This window comes from Chaetura pelagica, unplaced genomic scaffold (genome assembly GCF_000747805.2).
Source record: "Chaetura pelagica isolate M959 unplaced genomic scaffold, ChaPel_1.0 scaffold109, whole genome shotgun sequence".
Lineage (NCBI taxonomy): Eukaryota > Metazoa > Chordata > Aves > Apodiformes > Apodidae > Chaetura > Chaetura pelagica.
Window position 1 is genome coordinate 14,852,566 of NW_009970725.1, and position 20,175 is coordinate 14,872,740.

A 20,175-nucleotide genomic window follows, 5' to 3' on the forward strand; every position below is an offset into this window, starting at 1 on the left:
GGCAGCTGCGGTGGGGCCGGGGCGCTGGGCAGGGCCCCGGGGCTCCGCAGGGCAGTTCCCAACCCACTTCTCCTTTCCCTCCCCTAGTTTTGGGAAGTGATAAGTGATGAGCATGGCATTGACCCAGCCGGAGGCTATGTCGGTGACTCAGCGCTGCAGCTGGAAAGGATCAATGTCTACTATAATGAATCATCGTGTAAGTGTGGGCTGGGGAGGGGACTCCGTGGGAAGGGACGCACGTATCTGGGAGAGAACAGGTTTTGTGAAGCTGCTTGACACATCTGGTCACCTCCTCACCCGTGCCGTCAGCCCCCAGCAGACCCAAGCTCACCCCATTTATCTACATTCTTATAAACTGTTAACTGGGTGTTACCTCCCCAGGTAGATAGAAATGGCACAGGGGATTGCCCTTAGGGGGATGGAAGTGGAGGTTTGTTTATTGTATAACACTACTCTGGGTGTTTCCTCTTTTAACATGTTACTGTTTCATCAGACGTGCCTTATCAGTTGCAGGGTGAGCCTGCATCTGTAGTATTCTGATTTCATGACAGAGGGCTGGGCCATAGGTAATGAAAAACTCAGTGGAGCTTCATTAGTAAAATCCCAAAGGCGCTCAAGTAATTTGAGTCAGTCTAGTGTTGAAGTGTAAAATTGGTCTACTGAGGTGAACCTGCAAGTGCAAATGCTTTGTCTTTTGTCCAGCTTGAGTTAACATTACTTACCTGAGTTTCCTTGAACAATTTAAACTGGATACAATTTTCTAAAGAAGAGCTTACAAAGTATATAATCTGTAGGACCCAAAGTATGTCAGGTCTGTCTTTTAAGGAGAATTGGTTTGTTCCTATGTTACTGTTTTTTTCACCACCTTCCTGTATAGGAAATGTTTATGTATGTACAATCTGTCTTAGACTCATAACATGGGAAATAGTGCATTTATGTATTGAGAGATATAACTGTGTTACCTTACTTCAGAATGTTAAGGGCATACTTGCTTTTTATTGTAGCCCAGAAGTTTGTCCCAAGAGCAGTCTTGGTGGACTTGGAGCCAGGAACCATGGATAGTGTGCGATCTGGTCCTTTTGGTCAGCTCTTCCGGCCTGATAATTTCATTTTTGGTATGTGGATGTCACTTTTTTAAAAGCAAAACTATCCAGCAGCTGTTTAATTACCAAGTGAATGGTCATAAAGCATTTAAGCTCCATATTCCAAAGTGATCATTGGTACTGAGAAGTCATAATAGCTTAGCAATACAATTCCAATTATCTGCAAGTCAGCTAAAAGATTCCACAAACTGAAAAGGTCATTCTTCTTTTAATCATTCCTTGAATTAGCAGACTACTGGAAATTTCCTATGGTATTCAGAAAGAGCATATTTACTTTCCATGTATACAAACTCCAGAGAAATTCCAAGACCACTTCTTTAAAAAAAGAAGCATGGAAATTCTGCAGAAAATGGAGAGGGGAAAAAAAATACCACCTCAACCACAAACCAACCAGGCTACTCGTCACTTGAATTCACAATAAATGCTTGAGCATTAAATTGTTTTTAGGCTGTGTAATTCAACTTTTTCAGCAGATCCTTACAGTATAGTAAACAGTAGGGGAACACCAACTGTAATATGGAAAACAGTGTCATATATAGCCAGTTATTTGGTTATTTTCCAACATAGTGAGGAACATTCTGAAAACATGGGCAGCTTCTGGTTTTGCAGTGTTCTTGCAGAGGGTTTGTTCTAGTGTTTACTGTTTCACTCTGGACTTGTGTAGTTCTTTCCCTCCAAGATTTAAAATGCATGTTACAAGGATTAAATTTCATAGCATCCTTACAAAATACAGAAGTGGTATTGATTCCCTTGCATTAAAGGGGAAGCTGTGTGTGAAAGTTAAGTAATCCACTTACTGAAGCAGGAAATCTGAATGAAAGGTACCATGAGAACTTGTGTCCTTTTGGTTTCCAGCTTTGCACCAGCCAAAAAACACATTTCTTCCTGTCAAAGGCAAGCTTAGGTTGCAGCTTGGTTTGGTATATTGTGTTAACATAAGGAAGGAACATTGCCAGGGACAGACAAAATATAAACATTATTTGGGTGGTATGAAACAAACTTCAGCATGGATTGTTTCTGTTGAGACGGGGAGTAAAGAACCCATACAGAGTCACTTTTAAGTCCTTAACTATCAAAACTTCTAATGCTGTCCGTATTGTTTTTCTGAATACTCCATGTCAGTGATGTTAAAGATCTCTTTGAGAGGAGTTTTAAGTTAGAACATGTGGAAGTAAGCTTGGGGAGAAAAGTCAAGACATGGGCAGCCTTATGAAGTATGTTTCTGTATTCAGGTTTTTCCTTTCATTCCCTTTCTCCTGCATGGACCACACAAGCCCTCTGAAAGTGAATTCACCTGACCTATGGAAATACCAGAATTTGAGCTTTACAGTTTGGCATACCACCAGTAAAACCAGATCAAAATCAGTTCAAAATGTCTTCAACAATAGTCCAGTTCACTGTACTCCCTTCCTGACAAACTAACAATGAACCAACAGCATGTGATCAACTTGTATCTGACAGAGGCCCCTGCCAACATTAGCCACTGTCCTCCCAACCTGCTGAATAATGCAGAATGGCTGCCTGAGTGCTGAAGTAATGATCTGTCTCAAAAGCCAACAAAGCATTTTGTTTTCTTTTTTAAAAATCTGGTCTGGGCCCACAAAGGATTTTGTGGCAGAAGCTGGCAGTTCCATACTTGCTGTATCCCAGGCTGTTAGAGCTCATTTTCATGGAGGTGTTTTCTGTCTCTGATTGTATGTATCTGCATGTGGCCATGTCTCTGTAGCAAGCAACTGTGGACAATCCATCAGGTATATAGAGTATGTGGTCATGCACTCTGTATACAGTAGTTTTAGCTCAGACCAGCAGGAGATTGTGAAGGACACAAAATCATCCCTATGCTTTAATGCTTGTGTCGACAAGGTGATGCTCCAAAAGGTGAATAAGTGCAAGTGGAATGAATTTGCTGTACAAGAGCCACAGATCTCCTGGCCTTCTAACAGCATATGATTGCTCACCAGGAACTGCTGTGAACTCTGATGTGTCTCCTCTTGTCAACCATCTGTCATTTGTACTTTTTTCGTTTGTTATTCTTTTCTGTGTACCTCCTTGCTAGCTTTGCTGAATAGATGCCACCCCAGTTTAAGCTGGCTGAGCTGATTGGAGCAGCCACAAAATGGCTCTTGGCCATGGGAGCTAGCCTTCTCTCTAAACTCATACCATTAGTTCTACACCAAGGCTGTTCTAGCTGGGCTTTGAAATGTCGGTGTGAAAGCTACTGATCCCTTTTTCCGGATTTGTCTTTTATTTCAAGCAGTAAAGAGAGGAAAGGACTGAAATAAGATTTCAGAGCACTGGAACAGGCTGCCCAGAGAGGTTGTGGAGTCTCCTTCTCTGGAGACATTCAAAACCCACTTAAACAAGTTCCTTTGTGATATGCTGTAGGTGATCCTGCCAGGGGGTTGGACTAGATGATCTTTTGAGGTCCCTTCCAACCCCTAAGATTCTGTGATTCTGTGAAAAACTTGCCATTTTAGGAATTAAAATATAAATAGACCTTTAGTCAAACAGCTTCTGTGCATATGCAGCTCAACTTGAATGTGTGACTACCCTACTCTATGATGCATTAGAGAAAGAAATTGTGGTAGAAGGATCTGGAGGTACCAAAGAGTGCAGATCAGTTGTGGGATTGCTTTATGTAGACTTCTTCTAGATCTTGGTAAATCCACAGTGAGAAAAAGCAGAGGCAGGATTAAATGGACTGCATACAGTGCAGAGCTTCCAGGACTGGCAATAGATCTGCTGAGACCTGATTTTTGTGGACACACGCTCATTTTCCACCTAGAGATTTAGTTCTGGTGGAATTTGATGATTTTATGGGTTTAAGATCTTTGGAGGTTTGGTAGGTACCTAGTAAGTGGAGGTCATCCAGTAGGGTTACACAGTGACATTATCAAGATTTCTGGGTGTGTCGCAGCCTTGTCATGGCCATGACGTATTCAGATTGTACTGTATTGTCAGGAGTAAGAAGTCTTAAGTTTCCAGGGCTTATTGAGCATGTTCTACACATATGGGTGGTGGTGGTCTTACAGTGCTGTTGAGCCGGTGGGTCTGGAAGGATTGGATTACTGGGCATGTTCATGTGCACAGCAGAAAATCTCGAATGAAAATGTCAGAGACCCATGGCAGCTGGCTGACTAGTGGATGAAGTGTGGTGTTCAGGCAGGAGTAGCCAATAGTTGTGGGCTGGAGGGAAGCCATTAGTATTGGTGTAGGCAGCTGCTGCTACAGTTCCACTCAGCAGTTTAAGTATATAAAGATTCTATTACTGCAGTAGAGAATGGTGGTAGTACTCATGTGGTCATCCAGGGATCTGCATGATTCAAATTAAGACTGAAGGAGTTCTGTGCAGTGGAGGGCCCAAAGGAGGGACAGGTCCACCTCTGTGTTAGGCATTTTGCCTCCTAACTTAATTTACAAACTAAGCAAAAGCAAGTAAAATGAGTCTCTACTGAATTGTTTTTTTTTCCCCATGAAAATATTATTTATACATTTGTGAGTGTAATTGCCATTTTCCTCTTACCTTGTACCTTGTTCCTATTCTCCATTCTCTCCATAGCTCACTGCCCACTGAAGAAAGATGATGTGATGCTTAGGCTATCTATAAAATAAAGGTTTAAACTCAGAATTAAGCTTTGTTAGGATCCTTCTGCATCTTGGAGTGATGTCTGCTTGTTAGTGTGCATTTTGTTGTGCTGCCTTATCTGTAGTAGGGGATCTGCTCCAGCAAATTGCAGATGGTTACAAACATTTAATTCTGGAAGGATGTTACTTTATGCCTTGGCCAGCTGGAATTGGGCAGGAAGTGCTGAGCTCTGGAGGTTCAAAGAGAGAAAAATATAGCAACCTGTAGAACAATGCATTAACTAACCAAATACATCATGAGGAAACTGAGCATTTATGCAGTGAAAATAAAGTCCATCATATTTAAACAATATCTCAGCAGCCAGTTTCCCTGATTGATATGTTTGGCACCAACACAGTTGCACTGGGAATTGAAATGAGACATGGTAATAGGAAGGAAGGGGAAGGTCTTGGAAAACAATGCAGAAGCTGGCAGCCCTACACCTGGTTCAGAATCTATTGCTCTTTCTGAATACTACTCATGAGACCTACCACTAAGTGCTATGTAGGTAGCAGTCACTGTGAGGAACAGGAGTATTAAAAAACTGGTAACCTATTTGATCCTCCCTGTTATCTAAATAATAACAAAATAGTGACATAACAAATGATCCAGACTGTCCATCTTAATATACTGAGTGGCACATTAAAAGAAAATTGAAGCTTTGGGGAGAAAACAAGGGGCTTATGAAACATCAGTAATCCAGTTTTGCAAGTTGCTTTGCAGATCCTGAACAGTGACTTTGTAGTGAAACCAGTAAAAGCTAAAAGGCACTTAACAACTCCCAAGTTTTTTAAATAACATTTTTGAAGCTTCTGTCAGTATTTGCATTTGGGCTAGGTAATAATGAATTTTAAAAGCTATAGTTCTTGATAGAACATGTTAAATAGGACTTCTGAAGGCCCCCCTTATCCTTGAATGACAACAATGCCTCTGTTCTCACAGGAGCAGTCTAAGAACCTTTCATTCAGAAATCTGTATCTGTGATATAGCTTTGTATGTATCATGGTCCTTATAAACAAAAAAGTATTTAAATATTAAACAATCGTGTGTTTATGGAATAAGCAGAATTGGGAGTATGAAAGGTTTTAAAATAAGGAGTAAAGGCCATCTTTGCATTTATGAAAGGTTCAATTAAAAAACCAAACCCCAAGACAAATCAAACTAACAAAACACAACACCTACAAATTAAAACAACCAGGGATTTGAGACAAAAAGAGACTGTATAAAAGGTTTCTGTTAATACTTCCAAAGATACTTGTAGGTAGAACTGTTACCTAAAAGATTTATAGCAGCTTTTGTTGCAGATGTGGGTCCATTTGGCATGCAGACACCAAAATTACCAATAATTTTATTTTCTTTCCCTGTTGTATGTCATTCCAGGACAAACTGGTGCAGGAAACAACTGGGCTAAAGGACACTATACAGAAGGAGCAGAGTTGGTTGATTCTGTACTTGATGTAGTAAGAAAAGAGTGTGAACACTGTGATTGCTTGCAAGGATTTCAGCTCACTCATTCCCTGGGAGGAGGGACAGGGTCTGGTATGGGAACCTTACTCATCAGCAAGATTCGAGAGGAGTATCCTGACAGGATAATGAATACCTTTAGTGTCATGCCCTCTCCAAAAGTTTCTGATACAGTGGTGGAGCCTTACAACGCTACACTCTCAGTCCACCAACTGGTTGAAAATACAGATGAAACCTACTGCATTGACAATGAAGCTTTGTATGACATTTGCTTCCGCACCCTGAAGCTCACCACTCCAACATACGGTGACTTAAACCACTTGGTTTCTGCTACCATGAGTGGGGTAACTACATCCCTGCGTTTCCCAGGCCAACTCAATGCTGACCTTCGGAAGCTGGCAGTAAATATGGTTCCTTTCCCACGCCTTCACTTCTTCATGCCAGGCTTTGCTCCTTTGACAGCCCGAGGCAGCCAACAGTACCGAGCACTCACTGTTCCAGAGCTCACCCAGCAGATGTTTGATGCCAAAAATATGATGGCAGCCTGTGACCCGAGGCATGGGCGATATTTGACAGTGGCTACCGTCTTCCGTGGTCCCATGTCCATGAAGGAGGTTGATGAGCAGATGTTGGCCATCCAGAACAAGAACAGCAGTTACTTTGTGGAGTGGATCCCAAACAATGTCAAGGTGGCAGTGTGTGACATACCTCCTCGTGGCCTCAAGATGGCTTCCACATTCATTGGCAACAGTACTGCTATTCAAGAGCTCTTCAAAAGAATCTCAGAGCAGTTTTCAGCCATGTTCAGGAGAAAAGCCTTCCTCCACTGGTTCACAGGAGAAGGAATGGATGAAATGGAATTTACAGAAGCAGAAAGCAATATGAATGATCTCGTTTCAGAGTATCAGCAATACCAAGAAGCAACAGCAAATGATGGAGAGGAAGCATTTGAAGATGACGAAGAAGAAATCAATGAATAAATAAATTAGGTGTGCTATTTTCCAAGGCATATTCTCAAACCTGGATTTCTAATAATTAGGCTTACAAATCAGTATTTAGGCTTAAAAAAAAAAAAAGGAGCATGACCTTCAGATGTTAGAGGTGCTCTTCAGAGTCCTTTGAGATCACTGAGAACTGAGGACATTTAACACTTTGGAAATCAGGCCATTTCTATTAATGAGGCAAACACAAGACATTCATGTAAGACTTCAGCCTAAGAGTCTCAACATGGATTACTAGTTTGGAATTTATTTTTTTTTTCAAGACAATGTCTGTCATCCCTAAAGTTGTACAAGAGAAGACATAAAATAAGCATGAAAATCTCTGAAATAGCACTGCACTATTTTGGTCCAATTATGAGTAAGAAAATCATGCGGGTTTGAAGTGTTCATTCTGTGCCAAATGTACAATACTGAACTGCCAGGAACAAAAGTTATTCATAATAAAAAGAAGAAAATGTTATTAGCTCTTCTGTACAGTAACTATTAAACAGTGATACTTGACTCTAGTCCTCTAAAAACAAAATAAAAAAAGATCAGTATTCTCTCAAACAAAAGTGTTTTGGGCAGTCAATGCTACATAAATATCCAGTGAGCTGCAGGTCAGAGGCTGAGTTTATGCTATGTGGCTTCAGCACTTGCTGCTGGATTTTCACAGCTAATATATATGAAATTATCAATTTGTGATGTGTTCCTCAAGGACCCTTGGGTTTAAAGTGGCATCCCAGTATCTTGCTGGTCCCCTGTCTTTCTGGCAGTCACCCATTACTGGTGCTATTGTTATCTCCATTCCACCCAGCCCATATAGCTGAAGTTCAGCTACTCCACAGAACATGGTGGGAGAGGGGATACAGGCTGTATGTCAATATGTCTCACTACCTAGGTGTATGAGTTCACCACACCTATAGGTGCTATGGATATCTTGTTATCAAGATAAGTTAAAATCACTAGACAGAATAAGGTTAAAGTAAAAATAAAAGTATTTATCCTCAAGATTCAAAACAACTGGCAAAATGAAAGATGAACAGCAGTTTATCTGCTTATACTAAAGCTGAAACGGAAAGGTCTCTGCCTTACCCAGCTGACTTGCTCCTTGACAAAGTGACTGTTGAGCATTCGCTCTTAGTACATGCTTTATGTTTCCTCTCATATCAATTAAACAGCCCTTCTCCATTAGAGAGCCTCTAGCAGAGAACACTCTGTCTACATGAAGTCCTATTTAGGTTAGTTTCTAGGCAACAAAACAAGCAAACAAAGTAGAAACCTCCCGGAAATCCAAACTTAAAATGTTTCAGGAACTGTTAGCTCTTTTTCTTCTTGCCTCCAGATGCACCTTCTGAGCAAAAGCATTGCTCAATACTTAAAAAGGCACTTTACAAATATAGTGTGATTTTCAAAGTTTTGTTGCTCCTAAGAAGATGTTAGATTTTGTTTGGGATGCAGGGAATGAGACAGTATTTATGAAGTATATGAAGCAGGCAACTGCTAATCAAAAGCTGAAGCTGGCTGCCCAATTATATTCTATACAGAAATGGAACTAAACTAATTTTAGTCACATACCAGTTTTTTTATATATAGCAACTTTATGGGCTGAGACAGGCAATTGGAACACTGACCAACCTGACTTTGGCATAGGTGTCTAGGCGGAGATTGGGAGGGCCTGGCTGATTATCTTTTGAAGGCTGATGATGGAGTCAGCAAATTCACAGACAACACATTCTTTGCAGTGAGTGATGCCTAAAGGCTTTATGAACACCAACAGAGCACCTTTCTAACGTGATATGTTGTAGTTATGTATTTATCACAGCATGAGATTTAGTTAAACACAGTATACATTAAAGATAAATTAATATTTAGTACAGTACAAAGCAAAAATCCATGGGGAATAAAGCCATTAAACTTAGCAGTGTATTTGATGCTTTGTAAATGGCAGGCTGATAGCTTCAGGAGGGAGAAGAGTGTGTAACAGGCTCAGAGCCTGCTGTCATACAGCTGCATCACAGACTTAAATTCAAGCACTAGCATAGCTTCTGAATGAAGTAGAAGGAACCATCTTACAGCTTGTGGAGCTGCATATTGTAATACAGAATTTGTAACTAGGTCCCAACTCTAAATTCTGTGTGAAAAAAAGGTTTAATACTTTAAAAATGTCAGGAAGCTTGGAGTTCCTAAATAATTAAGGTATTCAGCTTGTTCTGTATTGCCTTTCATACTCTGCCTCAGCAATCCAGAGCATGGACTCTGAGCCTGTGGAATCCAAACAATATCCTCTGATCCTACTCCACTTCTTGGCTATTCTTTTACAGATCTTTACTTACAGCTGTTTGATGTGAATTTCTAAAATCTGTGGAACTGGGGGAGGAAAACTGATGCCCTCGTCAGAAACGAAAGAGGCCACCTTAAGAGGCCTTGTCCACCTTAATTTGCTCTCTCCGCTCAGCACCTGGCCACAGAGAAATGCATAGAAACAGGCTCCCAGGACAAGCCAGACCTAAGGTGGCTCGAAGAATAATTTCCATAAACAATTTACTTCAAGTAACTCAAGCAAAAAGCTTTCATCTGACCCTTCAGAGGCAGCTTTTTCCTTTGTTATCCTACTGCTTTCCAAAATGTTGCAACATACAGATGGAATCAATCACTTCTTATTCCCTTAACCTGATCTCTCAGTCATAAGCCCTAAAGGATTTGTTTTCTGGCAGAAAAGCTTGGTTCATTCTCCTTCCTCACTTAACCACCCCTCTACACCCAGTCATGCTTCCTCCTCTTCTGGGATGTAAAGAATACTGGTTATTTTTGAATAGCTGAATTCTCTAACTAATAAATCCTTAGCATGCAGTAGACAACTAGAAGCAGATCACTATAAAAAGACAACTGTATTGGAGTAAACAGAGGTGAGGAAAAAAAAAAAAAAGCTTTAGTTTAAGGCAAACTAATATAAAACAATCTGATTTAGCACCTTTGGATTTGGCTGCTGGTTTTGGTATTTATGAGCACAACCTTGCTACCCTGCAAAATCTTACACTAAAAGAGGAAGTTTTGTATTGCTCTGCATTCAATACCAAGAAACCAGAAAAAAAAGGACAAACTTAGTTCAGAAAAGTACTGATTTTATTGACTCAAACTGTATTTACACAACACATTCATATGTCCAATATCTTACAGAAGTCTGTAAAAAACTGACTAATAAAACTGCAGCAGCCAAACTGAGTTTCAGACTTAAAGACACTGAACCATAAGTATATTTTAAGGTATTTAAGTGGGTGTCCAGTTTCACTGTCAACTTACATGGCAGTTTTCTGTAAACAAACTTTTAAAAATCAGAATCAAGGGCAGAGAGGAAGAGGGTCAGATGAAAGAGCTGATAGTTTTGCAAAGCTAGTACTTTGTAGGACCAGACTTCTGACTAAGCATTCAACTATACATTTTGTACGATTCTTTTGGAAAGAGGTCAGATACAGATATACTTTAGATGAATAATCAAAAAACTTTATTTTTTTTTAAGCTTACATACATTAAAAAAACCCAAAAGAGACCAGTGTCACAAAATTTGTGCATGAATCTGAATGGTTTCCAAGTTTGACAGGCTCAGTTCTGGCATTCCACTGCAGCTCAAATCCAATTTATGTTTCTTCAGCTGACAAATGAAAGATGATCACGTTCTACCAGTGAACCGATGGTATCACATAGGTAAGTTGGGAGCAGAATATCCTTATCTCAGTGAGAGATCACTCTTCCACCCATATCCTAATACAGCTTGGTTGAATAAATATTTTTTTTTTGTTTTGAAGTACAAACTAGGTGAGTTTGTTTCTCTTCCAGAGTACAAGTCAACATCAGCACACACTCTGCAGTTAAAATGGCATCCCTCCTTTGATCTGCCTAGCAACCTGTTCATCTCTTGTCTCCTCTTTCTCTTTTTCACGCTCTTTGTTCCAGTCTTTAAGGCCTTCTGGTAGTGAAGTATCCTCATCCAAACTCCCTGTACCTTCCACAAATTCTTCGTAAGTAGACTTTTCTGCAAATGGCCGTGGGCCAAGCAAGTCTAGCATATCGCTTTTATCAAGTACTTCCTTCTCCAGAAGTCGTAGGGCAACCTGGAACAGCAATAAGTTATATCACACACATAAAATACCTAAAAGTTGGGTCTTTGGAAGCGTTTGCTAAGGCAGTTTGGGAGCAAACTCAACACTGATTAATTTTGACAGAAAACAGGTTGCTCAGAGTTCACTTAATATATTATTTTTATCCCCTGGGAGCACTTAGATAGTGAAAGTACCATATTTCCAAATCCTACTTTTAAGATTTGGCAAAGTGCTCTTCCAATGGGCCACTGTTGCTACAGCAGTCTTTTGTTGCTGGCAAAAGGCTTCTGATGCAAGACATTAAGCTACAGATGAAAACAAGCACTCCCTTCCTACCAAACCAGATGGTTCAAAAGGGCTGCTGTTGTGTTACAAGCTAAAGAGCACCATAAAATACCACTGCGTATAATGCTGTACCAGTGTGGTTTGTAGCCTTCTTGGCTCAGTGAGTACATTATTCAGCACAAACCACACTCACTGATTTTTTTTTTTTAATCGTCGCCTACTACACCACCGTTTACTGAATCCATACAAAATTCTTGTCAGTAAACTTATCAGGTGCCTATGCTGGAAAATTATCCTTTTGCTGTAGCAGGCTTTCTGGTGTGCAGAAAGTGAACATGCACAAGGGTAATTTCAGCTGCTGTGAGGCAGATCACAAGCAGTTGGGGGACAGAGAAGGAAGATGGCAGAAAGATTCTTTTAATTTAATGTTCAAAAGGAATTCAGATAAAGAAAGTTATACGTACTTTCCTTCTTAGAGATCTTTTTAGCCTAATGAATTGGAATCCTGGTATTTTGTGTTCAGGTTTTTTTAAGTTTCATACTTGTCTAGTATGTCTACAAATGCCTCCTTCAGTAGACAGACTCTTTTCTCCAAATTTCCGAATGAATATTGACCATATAAGGGGGTGAGGAATGTTAAATCACATTGATGAGAACCTCAGAGGTTCCAACATAAAAGGAGATTTCTAATTAGTAATTTAAGTCTTGTGACACACTCTCAAGATTACACTGAATAGCTTTTGAGCAAACTTCCCCATATACACTGACATAGTTACTACTTTTAATCTATTCAGTTCAATTCAGGTTCTGGCTGACCGGCTGGAACTTGGGGGCTAAAAATACTGTAATGCTCACCTTCTCCACTTCTGCTTTCTTCTCAGTCAGAAGACTTAATGTCCTGTCATAAGCAATATTAATTAGCGACCGTACTTCTTCATCTATCAATCTGGCAGTTGCCTCACTGTAAGGTTTCTCCAAGACCATATCTCCTTGACGAGGAAGATCAAAGGAAATCTGCCCTACTTTTTCATTCATACCGAACTGAACAATCTGAAGAGAAAAGTCAAACAAAAGGAAACATAGTAAGATTTTAAGGTATATATTGATGTAAAGTATAGTAAACAAAACTGAAAAGAGGAAGTAATTTTGCTATGACCCAGTCTTTTCCTCTAAAGCCAACCCTCCCCTGAAAAGTCAGGTATACCCAGACTGAGGTACCTTAGTTGATTTTCACTTATTTATTTTTAATTATTAAATTGAAGAACACAAATACTACCATTTAAAGGTGGTCACTCACGATGCAGGTGATGCTTTGCAGTCTAAATACTAAAATAAAAGTCTTCATTATGCAGCAGAACTTTCTTTACCAGAAATATAAGCATTTTTCCAATTCAAAACACTTCAGAAGTCCAGCATATTCCGCTCACCCATATAGATAATTTAAGTATTAGAGGGTCTTGAACATTTCATCCTATCATATGCAAATATCATATACTATATGTCATCCCAAGATACTCCCATACAGAGGTGAAAATTATTCTTATCTTGCATGACTCATGACTGAATACTGAGTCCTCTGATTGCCAAATACAGAATCATAGAATGGTTAAGGTTGGAAGGATCCTTAAATATCACCTACTTCCAACCTCCCTGCGATAAGCAGGGACAGCTCACCCTAAACCAAGCTGCACAAAGCCTCATCCAACCTGGCCTTAAACAGCTCCAGGGAGGGGGCTTCCACAACCTCCCTGGGCAGCCTGTTCCAGTGCCTTACTGCCCTCTTCATGGTGAAGAATTTCTTCCTGATGTCTGACCTATATCTACACTCTTGCTTTTCACTCCAGCAGAGTCAGAATTAAGTTCATACTGCTATTTATGTATTCACTCCATGACTACTGTTAATTTGATGGTTACTAAAGTGGCACTTCTCTGCTTGGTCTTGGCAAGATCAATATAGGTATAACAAAGAATACTCAGAATTCAAAGAGATTTCAGCATTAAAACCAAGCATCTTAACTTGCTTCTTTAAGAAAGTTCAATCCTTTACTTAAGCTCCCAGTTCACTCTGGAGCCTATGTATGGTTAATGTGAAAAAACCTCTATACTTACACATTTTTTGATGTAAAATACAAGAGTCACGGAAGGTCCCATAAAACTACTATTAACAAGATTTCATTACACATTTAATTACAGAACTGGAGACACAAAGAGCACACCAGACACCTGGAAGTAGGTATGGTTTGAGGGAGGAGGTAAGTGTTGAGCAGGAGAAGTGTACTCTGAAAGGTCTGTCGCTCACCTTGTGTCTTACAAAATGACATCTTTTGTGTTGACACAGGAAATGGAACAACACACCAGTGTGTAGCACATGGCTACATTTAGATGAGTCATTACATTGATAAGATTTCTAATTAATCACCTATGCTAGTTACTATGATACAAACACAAAATGATGTCTTAATTTTAGCCGCCTTAATTGACAGCAGATAGTGCTCAAATACAGTGTTTTCTGGATTTAGTTACACATACAAATCTAAACTGGGTCTTCAAACTGGGCAATTATAAAAGTAGGATCAGAAGATCAAATCTGTGTGCTAAATTACATTTTAAAAGTATACAGTTCCCACATGTATTACTGTGAGGTAGTAAAGAAAACCGTAGGAAAAACAAGTCTCAGTTAAGCACGCACCTGAGCATATGCACTCTGGGTCACCTTCTTCAAGTCATCTTGGGCACCGGTTGTAATTCTCCCAAAAAAGATTTGCTCAGATACACGTCCTCCCAGGGTCATGCACATTCTGTCAAGTAGCTGCTCTTTGGTATAAAGATACTGTTCTTTGGGTAAATACTGAGCGTAACCCAGTCCTTTACCACGTGGGATAATAGATACCTACAATCAAAATTAACAGAATGCTAGAACTAAATGGTGTTAAAAACAAAAATGTTCTTTGGTTTGACTTAATACTGCAATCTACACCATACTCACCCATGAAATTTAACTCATTATTTTTGCTTACAGTTTTATCTTCATTGTGATTTACCCTTAAAAGTCCTGGCTAGCTATAAACTGGGAAAACAACTACTGGAATATCTGGGAAGAAAACGTAAGACCACTGTCACATCTATTCCAAAGACTGTGTGGTATTTTTAAAATCTTCTTATGAAAACCCATATTTCTTTAAGAGTTACATACTGGGGCTTTAAGTATTCTGTAACAGACAAAGCATTTCTCCTTCTCTAGTATTCTGAATAGTTGGAGGAGTTTCCATGTTTACTAATCCCCTTCCTTCCAGAAGTAAATTGTACAAGATTAATTTTAAGCTTGGAAGTCAGATGAGCTTAAGAACACAGCCAAGCAAAACTATGATTGTCAAAGAAAGTTTGGGATATTGGGGTGCTTTTTTCTTTATCCTCAACTTGTCAACCCGTGCATCCAGAAAGGAAATTAAAATCAGGCTCTTTATGGTAATTTTTATAGTTATATTCCCCAAAAGGCATCTACCTGCATAACCTCGTGAGATGAACTATTGATCTGTACTAGAAGCTTCAGAGAGAAAACAACAAACCAAGGCACACAAACTCATGGGAACATCAGCTCCCTATCACTTTCCAAAGACATTTATACTACAAACCCTGTAACAGTTAAGTCAGAAAACAGTTTAAAAAGCTACAAGAAGTGAACCAAAAAGTACTCTAAAACGTACACACTTAAACTATCTTCTGCTATTACATATTTTAATACTCTGTCAATATGGAGGGAGCAGAGAAAAAGGAGGAAGTAGAGAAAATAAAGAGGTGCTGTTCATGCTACTATTCAATGACTAGTTCAAATTAGTTTCTTTTACCTTTAGGAGTGGGTCAGCATGTTCCAAAAACCATCCTGCAACAGCATGCCCGGCCTCATGATATGCTACCGTCTTTTTCTCCTCTGGTTGCAGTACTTGAGTTTTCTTTTCCAAACCTTTATAAAATAAATTTGATTAATAGTTTCAGACACACCTTTCCCCACTGAGATCCCTTACCTCACTTAGAATGATAGTGAGCAATACTTAGATGCCACATACACACTCTATTGACAAAACTAAAAACCCAAAACTTGCAAGTTTTAGAAACTTATATCTACCAGGTTTCACTGTAAACTTGTCCTTGCTTAGGATTTTCTACTTCCAAAGTAAAAGTTCTGAAGACTATTCAAGCATTTATATAAAACATTTGCACTTTAAAAAAATGACAAGATTTCTAGACTATTTCATGCTAACAGCAGTTAGAAGCATTGCTAAATCCAAACAGCTATTCCTCTTGCCTTGCTGAAGAAACTAGAAAAGCATTGCAGTGAAGTTTCTCTCCGTACACCCTTCTCCACTAAAAAAATCAGCAATATAAACAGAATTCATCTCTTCTAAATCTCAGATGTATTTAGGAGAGAAGAACAGGAGAAATATTCAGCGTGTCTTCATATATATACACATAGAGATATAAAGGAAGTTGCCTGTCATATTACAATTTTAGATAAACAATCTATGTGATACACCTACCTCCAATAACTCTTTCAATTGCTTGCTCAAAATGCTTTTGATTTATAGTATCTGAGAGATGCCTTGCGGCAATTAAAGCAGCTTCATTACAAACATTAGCAATATCAGCACCTAAAAGCAGAGAAGGCATGAATTACTGGTAATTTTCAACAATTTTCTCTCAGACTAGCATAAAGCATAAAGATAACCTTATCTAGAATTAGTTTTATTTAGGTTCTCCTAGAGCTTGAAAATGAAGGGTAATGTGCTCTGAAATAATTAATTACACTGAAATAATTTATTACATATAGCATAACTCTTTAAGAGACACTGAAATACACATACTATGGTTACAGGCTTTAGGATTGTTCTTTTTGGTAGACAACTACCAAACAGAGCTTATTACCTGTTAAGTATTTGTTTGATACATCCTATGTTCCCTAAGTTTTCTGTCTCCCACAGAGTATACTTAAACTTGTATGTATTTAGCAGAACACACTTAAATTACAAGCCAGTAATGGAGGTTCTCAGCTTCCTTCCTAATGCAACACAAGGTTACAGTATATTTTGCAGGGAGAAGTTTCTACATTCAGAAAGAGAAATCCCCCTACAGAATATGCACACAGACTCCAAAAGACCCAGGCCTTCTCTAGTAGTGTTCAAAGAATCCAACAAATGTATTAAAAAGAACACACACAAGTGACAGCAATCAGGTATCTCCATTGCTTTTGCTGAAGACAGAAGAAACAGCCATTTGGTCCATCACCTTGATTGAGGCAGACAAAACCTAAGATCCTCTAAAATCTCCTACTTGCTCATGGGGGGAAAGGTAATTTCCTGTTGCTCCAGTAAATACAATAAAATAAGAGAGCCACTCAGAAGATCAGGATCAAGTAAATCAGAAGCAGTAGGGAAATAAAATATCTACAGCTTACATAGCAATTGGAGAAGAATAGTGCCATTAGGAAGGAGTCACTTACCAGAAAAACCAGGTGTTAGTGATGCAAGTTTTCTTGCTAGGTTATCTTTATCTAAGACAGTGTCCAATTTCAGAGGTCTAAGGTGAACTTTGAAAATAGATGCTCTTCCTTTTATATCTGGGGGTCCTTTAAAATGAAAGAAGCATGCTTTTACATTTCACACCTATTATACACATATGTATTTTATATTTGAATGTGTGCAAGAAAAATACACATGTAAATAGCTGCAGTGATTTCAGTGGTATTCTACAAACACAGAAGAACACAATGGATGCAGATAAAACTCACCAATGTAAATCTGCCTGTCAAAGCGTCCCGGTCTCATTAGGGCAGGGTCTAAAATATCTGGCCTGTTAGTACCTGCCAAAATTACTACATTTGTGGTTGTATTAAATCCTGTTAAAGAAATGTAATAGAGAAGATCTGTGTAAATACAATTTCTATGAAAAATAAAATAAAATAGAAATAAAGACCATTCACTTTACAGTGCCAGATAAGAACTGACAGTTAAAAAAAAAATAATCTTAAAGTTAAAAATACTTCCATTTATTGAAGCATTGCCCAGTTTTTCATAATAAGCAAAAAATGGCCTTGGGCTCTGCTCTGTGAAATACTATATCAAATCCTGCTTTATCTTCAAAATGCAGTAATAGATTAACTGCTCAGGAAATTGCAGAACCAGCATGATTGGCCTAAGTTTTTTTTACAGACTGGTTTCACGCAAAGAATTTTTTTTGGCCTATTCAACTATGACAAAGTTATCAGATGCAGAACCAAGGTTCTTTTTTGTGAACAGATTTTATCAGGACATCATGCTGCAAAGTGAATCACCATTCTTCATCTTAGAAAACACAATTTATATTTAAACTAGAACCTAAAGATCTGTTAACAGGTCTGAACAAGCAGACTTTATAACAATAAGGTCAAAGGAAACATCAGATGCTAAATACTTACCGTCCATTTCTACTAGAAGTTGATTGAGTGTGTTCTCCTGTTCACTTTGTCCTCCAAAGTTGCCCCTTCCTCTCTTCCTCCCTACCGCATCTATTTCATCAATGAAGAGAATGCACGGGGCGTTTTTACGAGCAAGAGCAAATAAGTCTCTAACCTTAATTGAAGAACAGAGAATGCATTAGGTTGGTTTGTAATTGTTCAGTTAGGGGGTAGGTAGGAGGGGAAGAGGTACATCAGTATTGTGACAATTGAGTATGCCTGTTAACATGTGTTGCAAAGCCTCCAGTCAGCTCTCTAGGCAATACTAAGTTACACTGCAGCTGCTGCTCAGCAAGAATCACTAAAGTGTCCATAAATGAAGAACAAACAACTTAAAAGCCTTAAGAAATAACCAATTTTCATCAATAACTGAAATAAATCTTCAAATTCAGGTCTAAAGGTCTCCAAACTTCAGTGATTTAAAGCTCTTCTAAGCTCTTTAACACACAATATTACAAGCAGAACTGGAATGTGAACAAGCATGCTATCATACAATCACTCATCATACCACAGAAGGTTTTCTACAGACAGAACAGGGTGATGTAGCTCCTACAGTAAACTTAAGGCTTACTTGCAAGCGCTTACCGTGGCACTCTAACAATATGCTCTTATAAATACTGACTTTTAGCCATCCTGTCTCTCCATTAGATGTGCTATAAGAACTCCAAATATTTATTTGGAAGCTAAATGAACTTCTAGAAGCCTGGAAAAATGGCTAAGACCTAAGCAAACAGTGGAAAACTTTTTTTTTTGCTTTCAGGTAGGTAAAGATACTATCTATCAAATTCTGCTTTAGTAATTACAGGACAATGTGATTGGCTTTAAGGTGCAACATTACAATGTTACTCTAATTGCAACTACATCTAAAGCACCTCATCAAAACCAGTCCAGCAAGTTAACAGACTTACAACTAAGGAATTGAACTGGACCAAACAGGAAATGAAAACTTAAAGAGGAATTTTGACCTTAGTGGGAATTACACACAGTTCAGAGCTTTATTACTTTGTACATTAGACATGTAACTAGAGAAGACTTGTCTGAGGACAAACAATGTATGGCAGATAGAAGCAATGGGAATTTTGGACACACACTCTAAAGAGTCACTCAGATTTGTAAACAGAATTTGAAAAAAGCACAATGAAAGACCAAAGCATGAAGTAACACGATAAACAAGTGACAAGTGCTTAGAGTGAACTATCTTTTGGCTGGAAAGGGACAGATCCAGAAATATACAACTATTTTTCAGAAGTTATAGAACAAAATACATTAACACAATATAATTATATTAATTAACATTTGTTCTAATTAACATTTGGTAGCAGGGAAAGGGTCCCAGGCATGGCTCCAGTAAGAAGCTGAGAAACTCCCCCTGCCCCAAACCCAGCCAAGGAGCCATTAGAGGGACAGTAGATGTCTCTGCAATTAACATACGAAAGAACTGATGTAACACCGAAGCAGAGGAGCACTTGACAGAGAAGAGCTGTGCAGGGGAAGGAGAGTGGGCTGCTGGTTGGTGAGGAAGAAGGGGAAGAAGGTGCCCAAGCACTCATGGAGGAACATGGTGGAACATTCCCTGAAGGTGCCAAGAGCAGTGAACTTGGCCACTGGACTTGGATTTTGCTGCCAGTGCATTTGCTGCCAGTGGACTTGGATTGTGCAGCTTTGGAAGACCCCGGCGCCAGAGGAGGTGACTGTTCCTGAAGCCCCCGTGACTCTGTGGGAAGCCCAGGCTGGAGCAGCTCCGGACCTCGTGGGAAGGACTCATGAAGGAGAGGTTCGTGGAGTACTCTCTGGGAGGAACCCATGAGCTTTGTCCTCCCTCATCCCAGTGTATGTGTGGGAAGCTGAGTGAGCAGCCACGTGGCTGTTCCTTTTTTGTCATGTTGGTCCCAAACCACTACAGCTATGTAAGCAGTTTTAATTCCAGCACATCATAATTTATAAATTATCAATTTAGCATCATTAACAACTGTCTTACTAAATTCATAGAAATTAAACTAAAACAGTCTTGTGTTTTTTTCTACAGGCATCAGAACTTAACAACTGTGTTGAAACCTGGCTTCATAGCCAAAGCAGCAGCTGTTGTTTCAGATTTCACTCAGTAGTAAAAACTGAAAATCACTTGCATAGA

The 20,175-nt window shown here is 39.1% G+C and overlaps 2 protein-coding genes across 2 annotated transcripts in view; one reads left to right on the forward strand and one right to left on the reverse strand.

The window, feature by feature from the left end:
- The first annotated feature begins 88 nt into the window (after positions 1-88).
- Positions 89-7,736, forward strand: TUBB6 (tubulin, beta 6 class V). Its single transcript, XM_010006877.1, has 3 exons — positions 89-196; positions 1,005-1,115; positions 6,109-7,736. Exons 2-3 carry the CDS (start codon positions 1,055-1,057, stop codon positions 7,170-7,172), a joined length of 1,125 nt encoding a protein of 374 aa, XP_010005179.1. The 5' UTR covers positions 89-196; positions 1,005-1,054; the 3' UTR covers positions 7,173-7,736.
- A 2,889-nt stretch (positions 7,737-10,625) lies between these two features.
- AFG3L2 (AFG3-like AAA ATPase 2) overlaps positions 10,626-20,175 on the reverse strand; it is a 27,008-nt gene continuing 17,458 nt past the window's right edge. The window contains exons 11-18 of the mRNA XM_010006938.1: positions 18,006-18,159; positions 17,340-17,447; positions 17,052-17,177; positions 16,093-16,203; positions 15,403-15,518; positions 14,247-14,447; positions 12,413-12,607; positions 10,626-11,284 (exon numbers count right to left, since the gene is read on the reverse strand). Coding sequence (XP_010005240.1) covers positions 11,042-11,284; positions 12,413-12,607; positions 14,247-14,447; positions 15,403-15,518; positions 16,093-16,203; positions 17,052-17,177; positions 17,340-17,447; positions 18,006-18,159 — 1,254 coding nt within the window. The 3' untranslated portion in view covers positions 10,626-11,041. The remainder of the gene's footprint in view (positions 11,285-12,412; positions 12,608-14,246; positions 14,448-15,402; positions 15,519-16,092; positions 16,204-17,051; positions 17,178-17,339; positions 17,448-18,005; positions 18,160-20,175) is intronic.

What these genes read in the sequence shown, in the direction of transcription:
- TUBB6 (XM_010006877.1), top strand. Translation starts at nt 1,055, where the DNA reads ATGGATAGTGTGCGATCTGGTCCTTTTGGTCAGCTCTTCCGGCCTGAT. An exon ending in GCCTGATAATTTCATTTTTG is followed by an intron (nt 1,116 to 6,108) that starts GTATGTGGATGT and finishes ATGTCATTCCAG; the next exon opens with GACAAACTGGTGCAGGAAAC.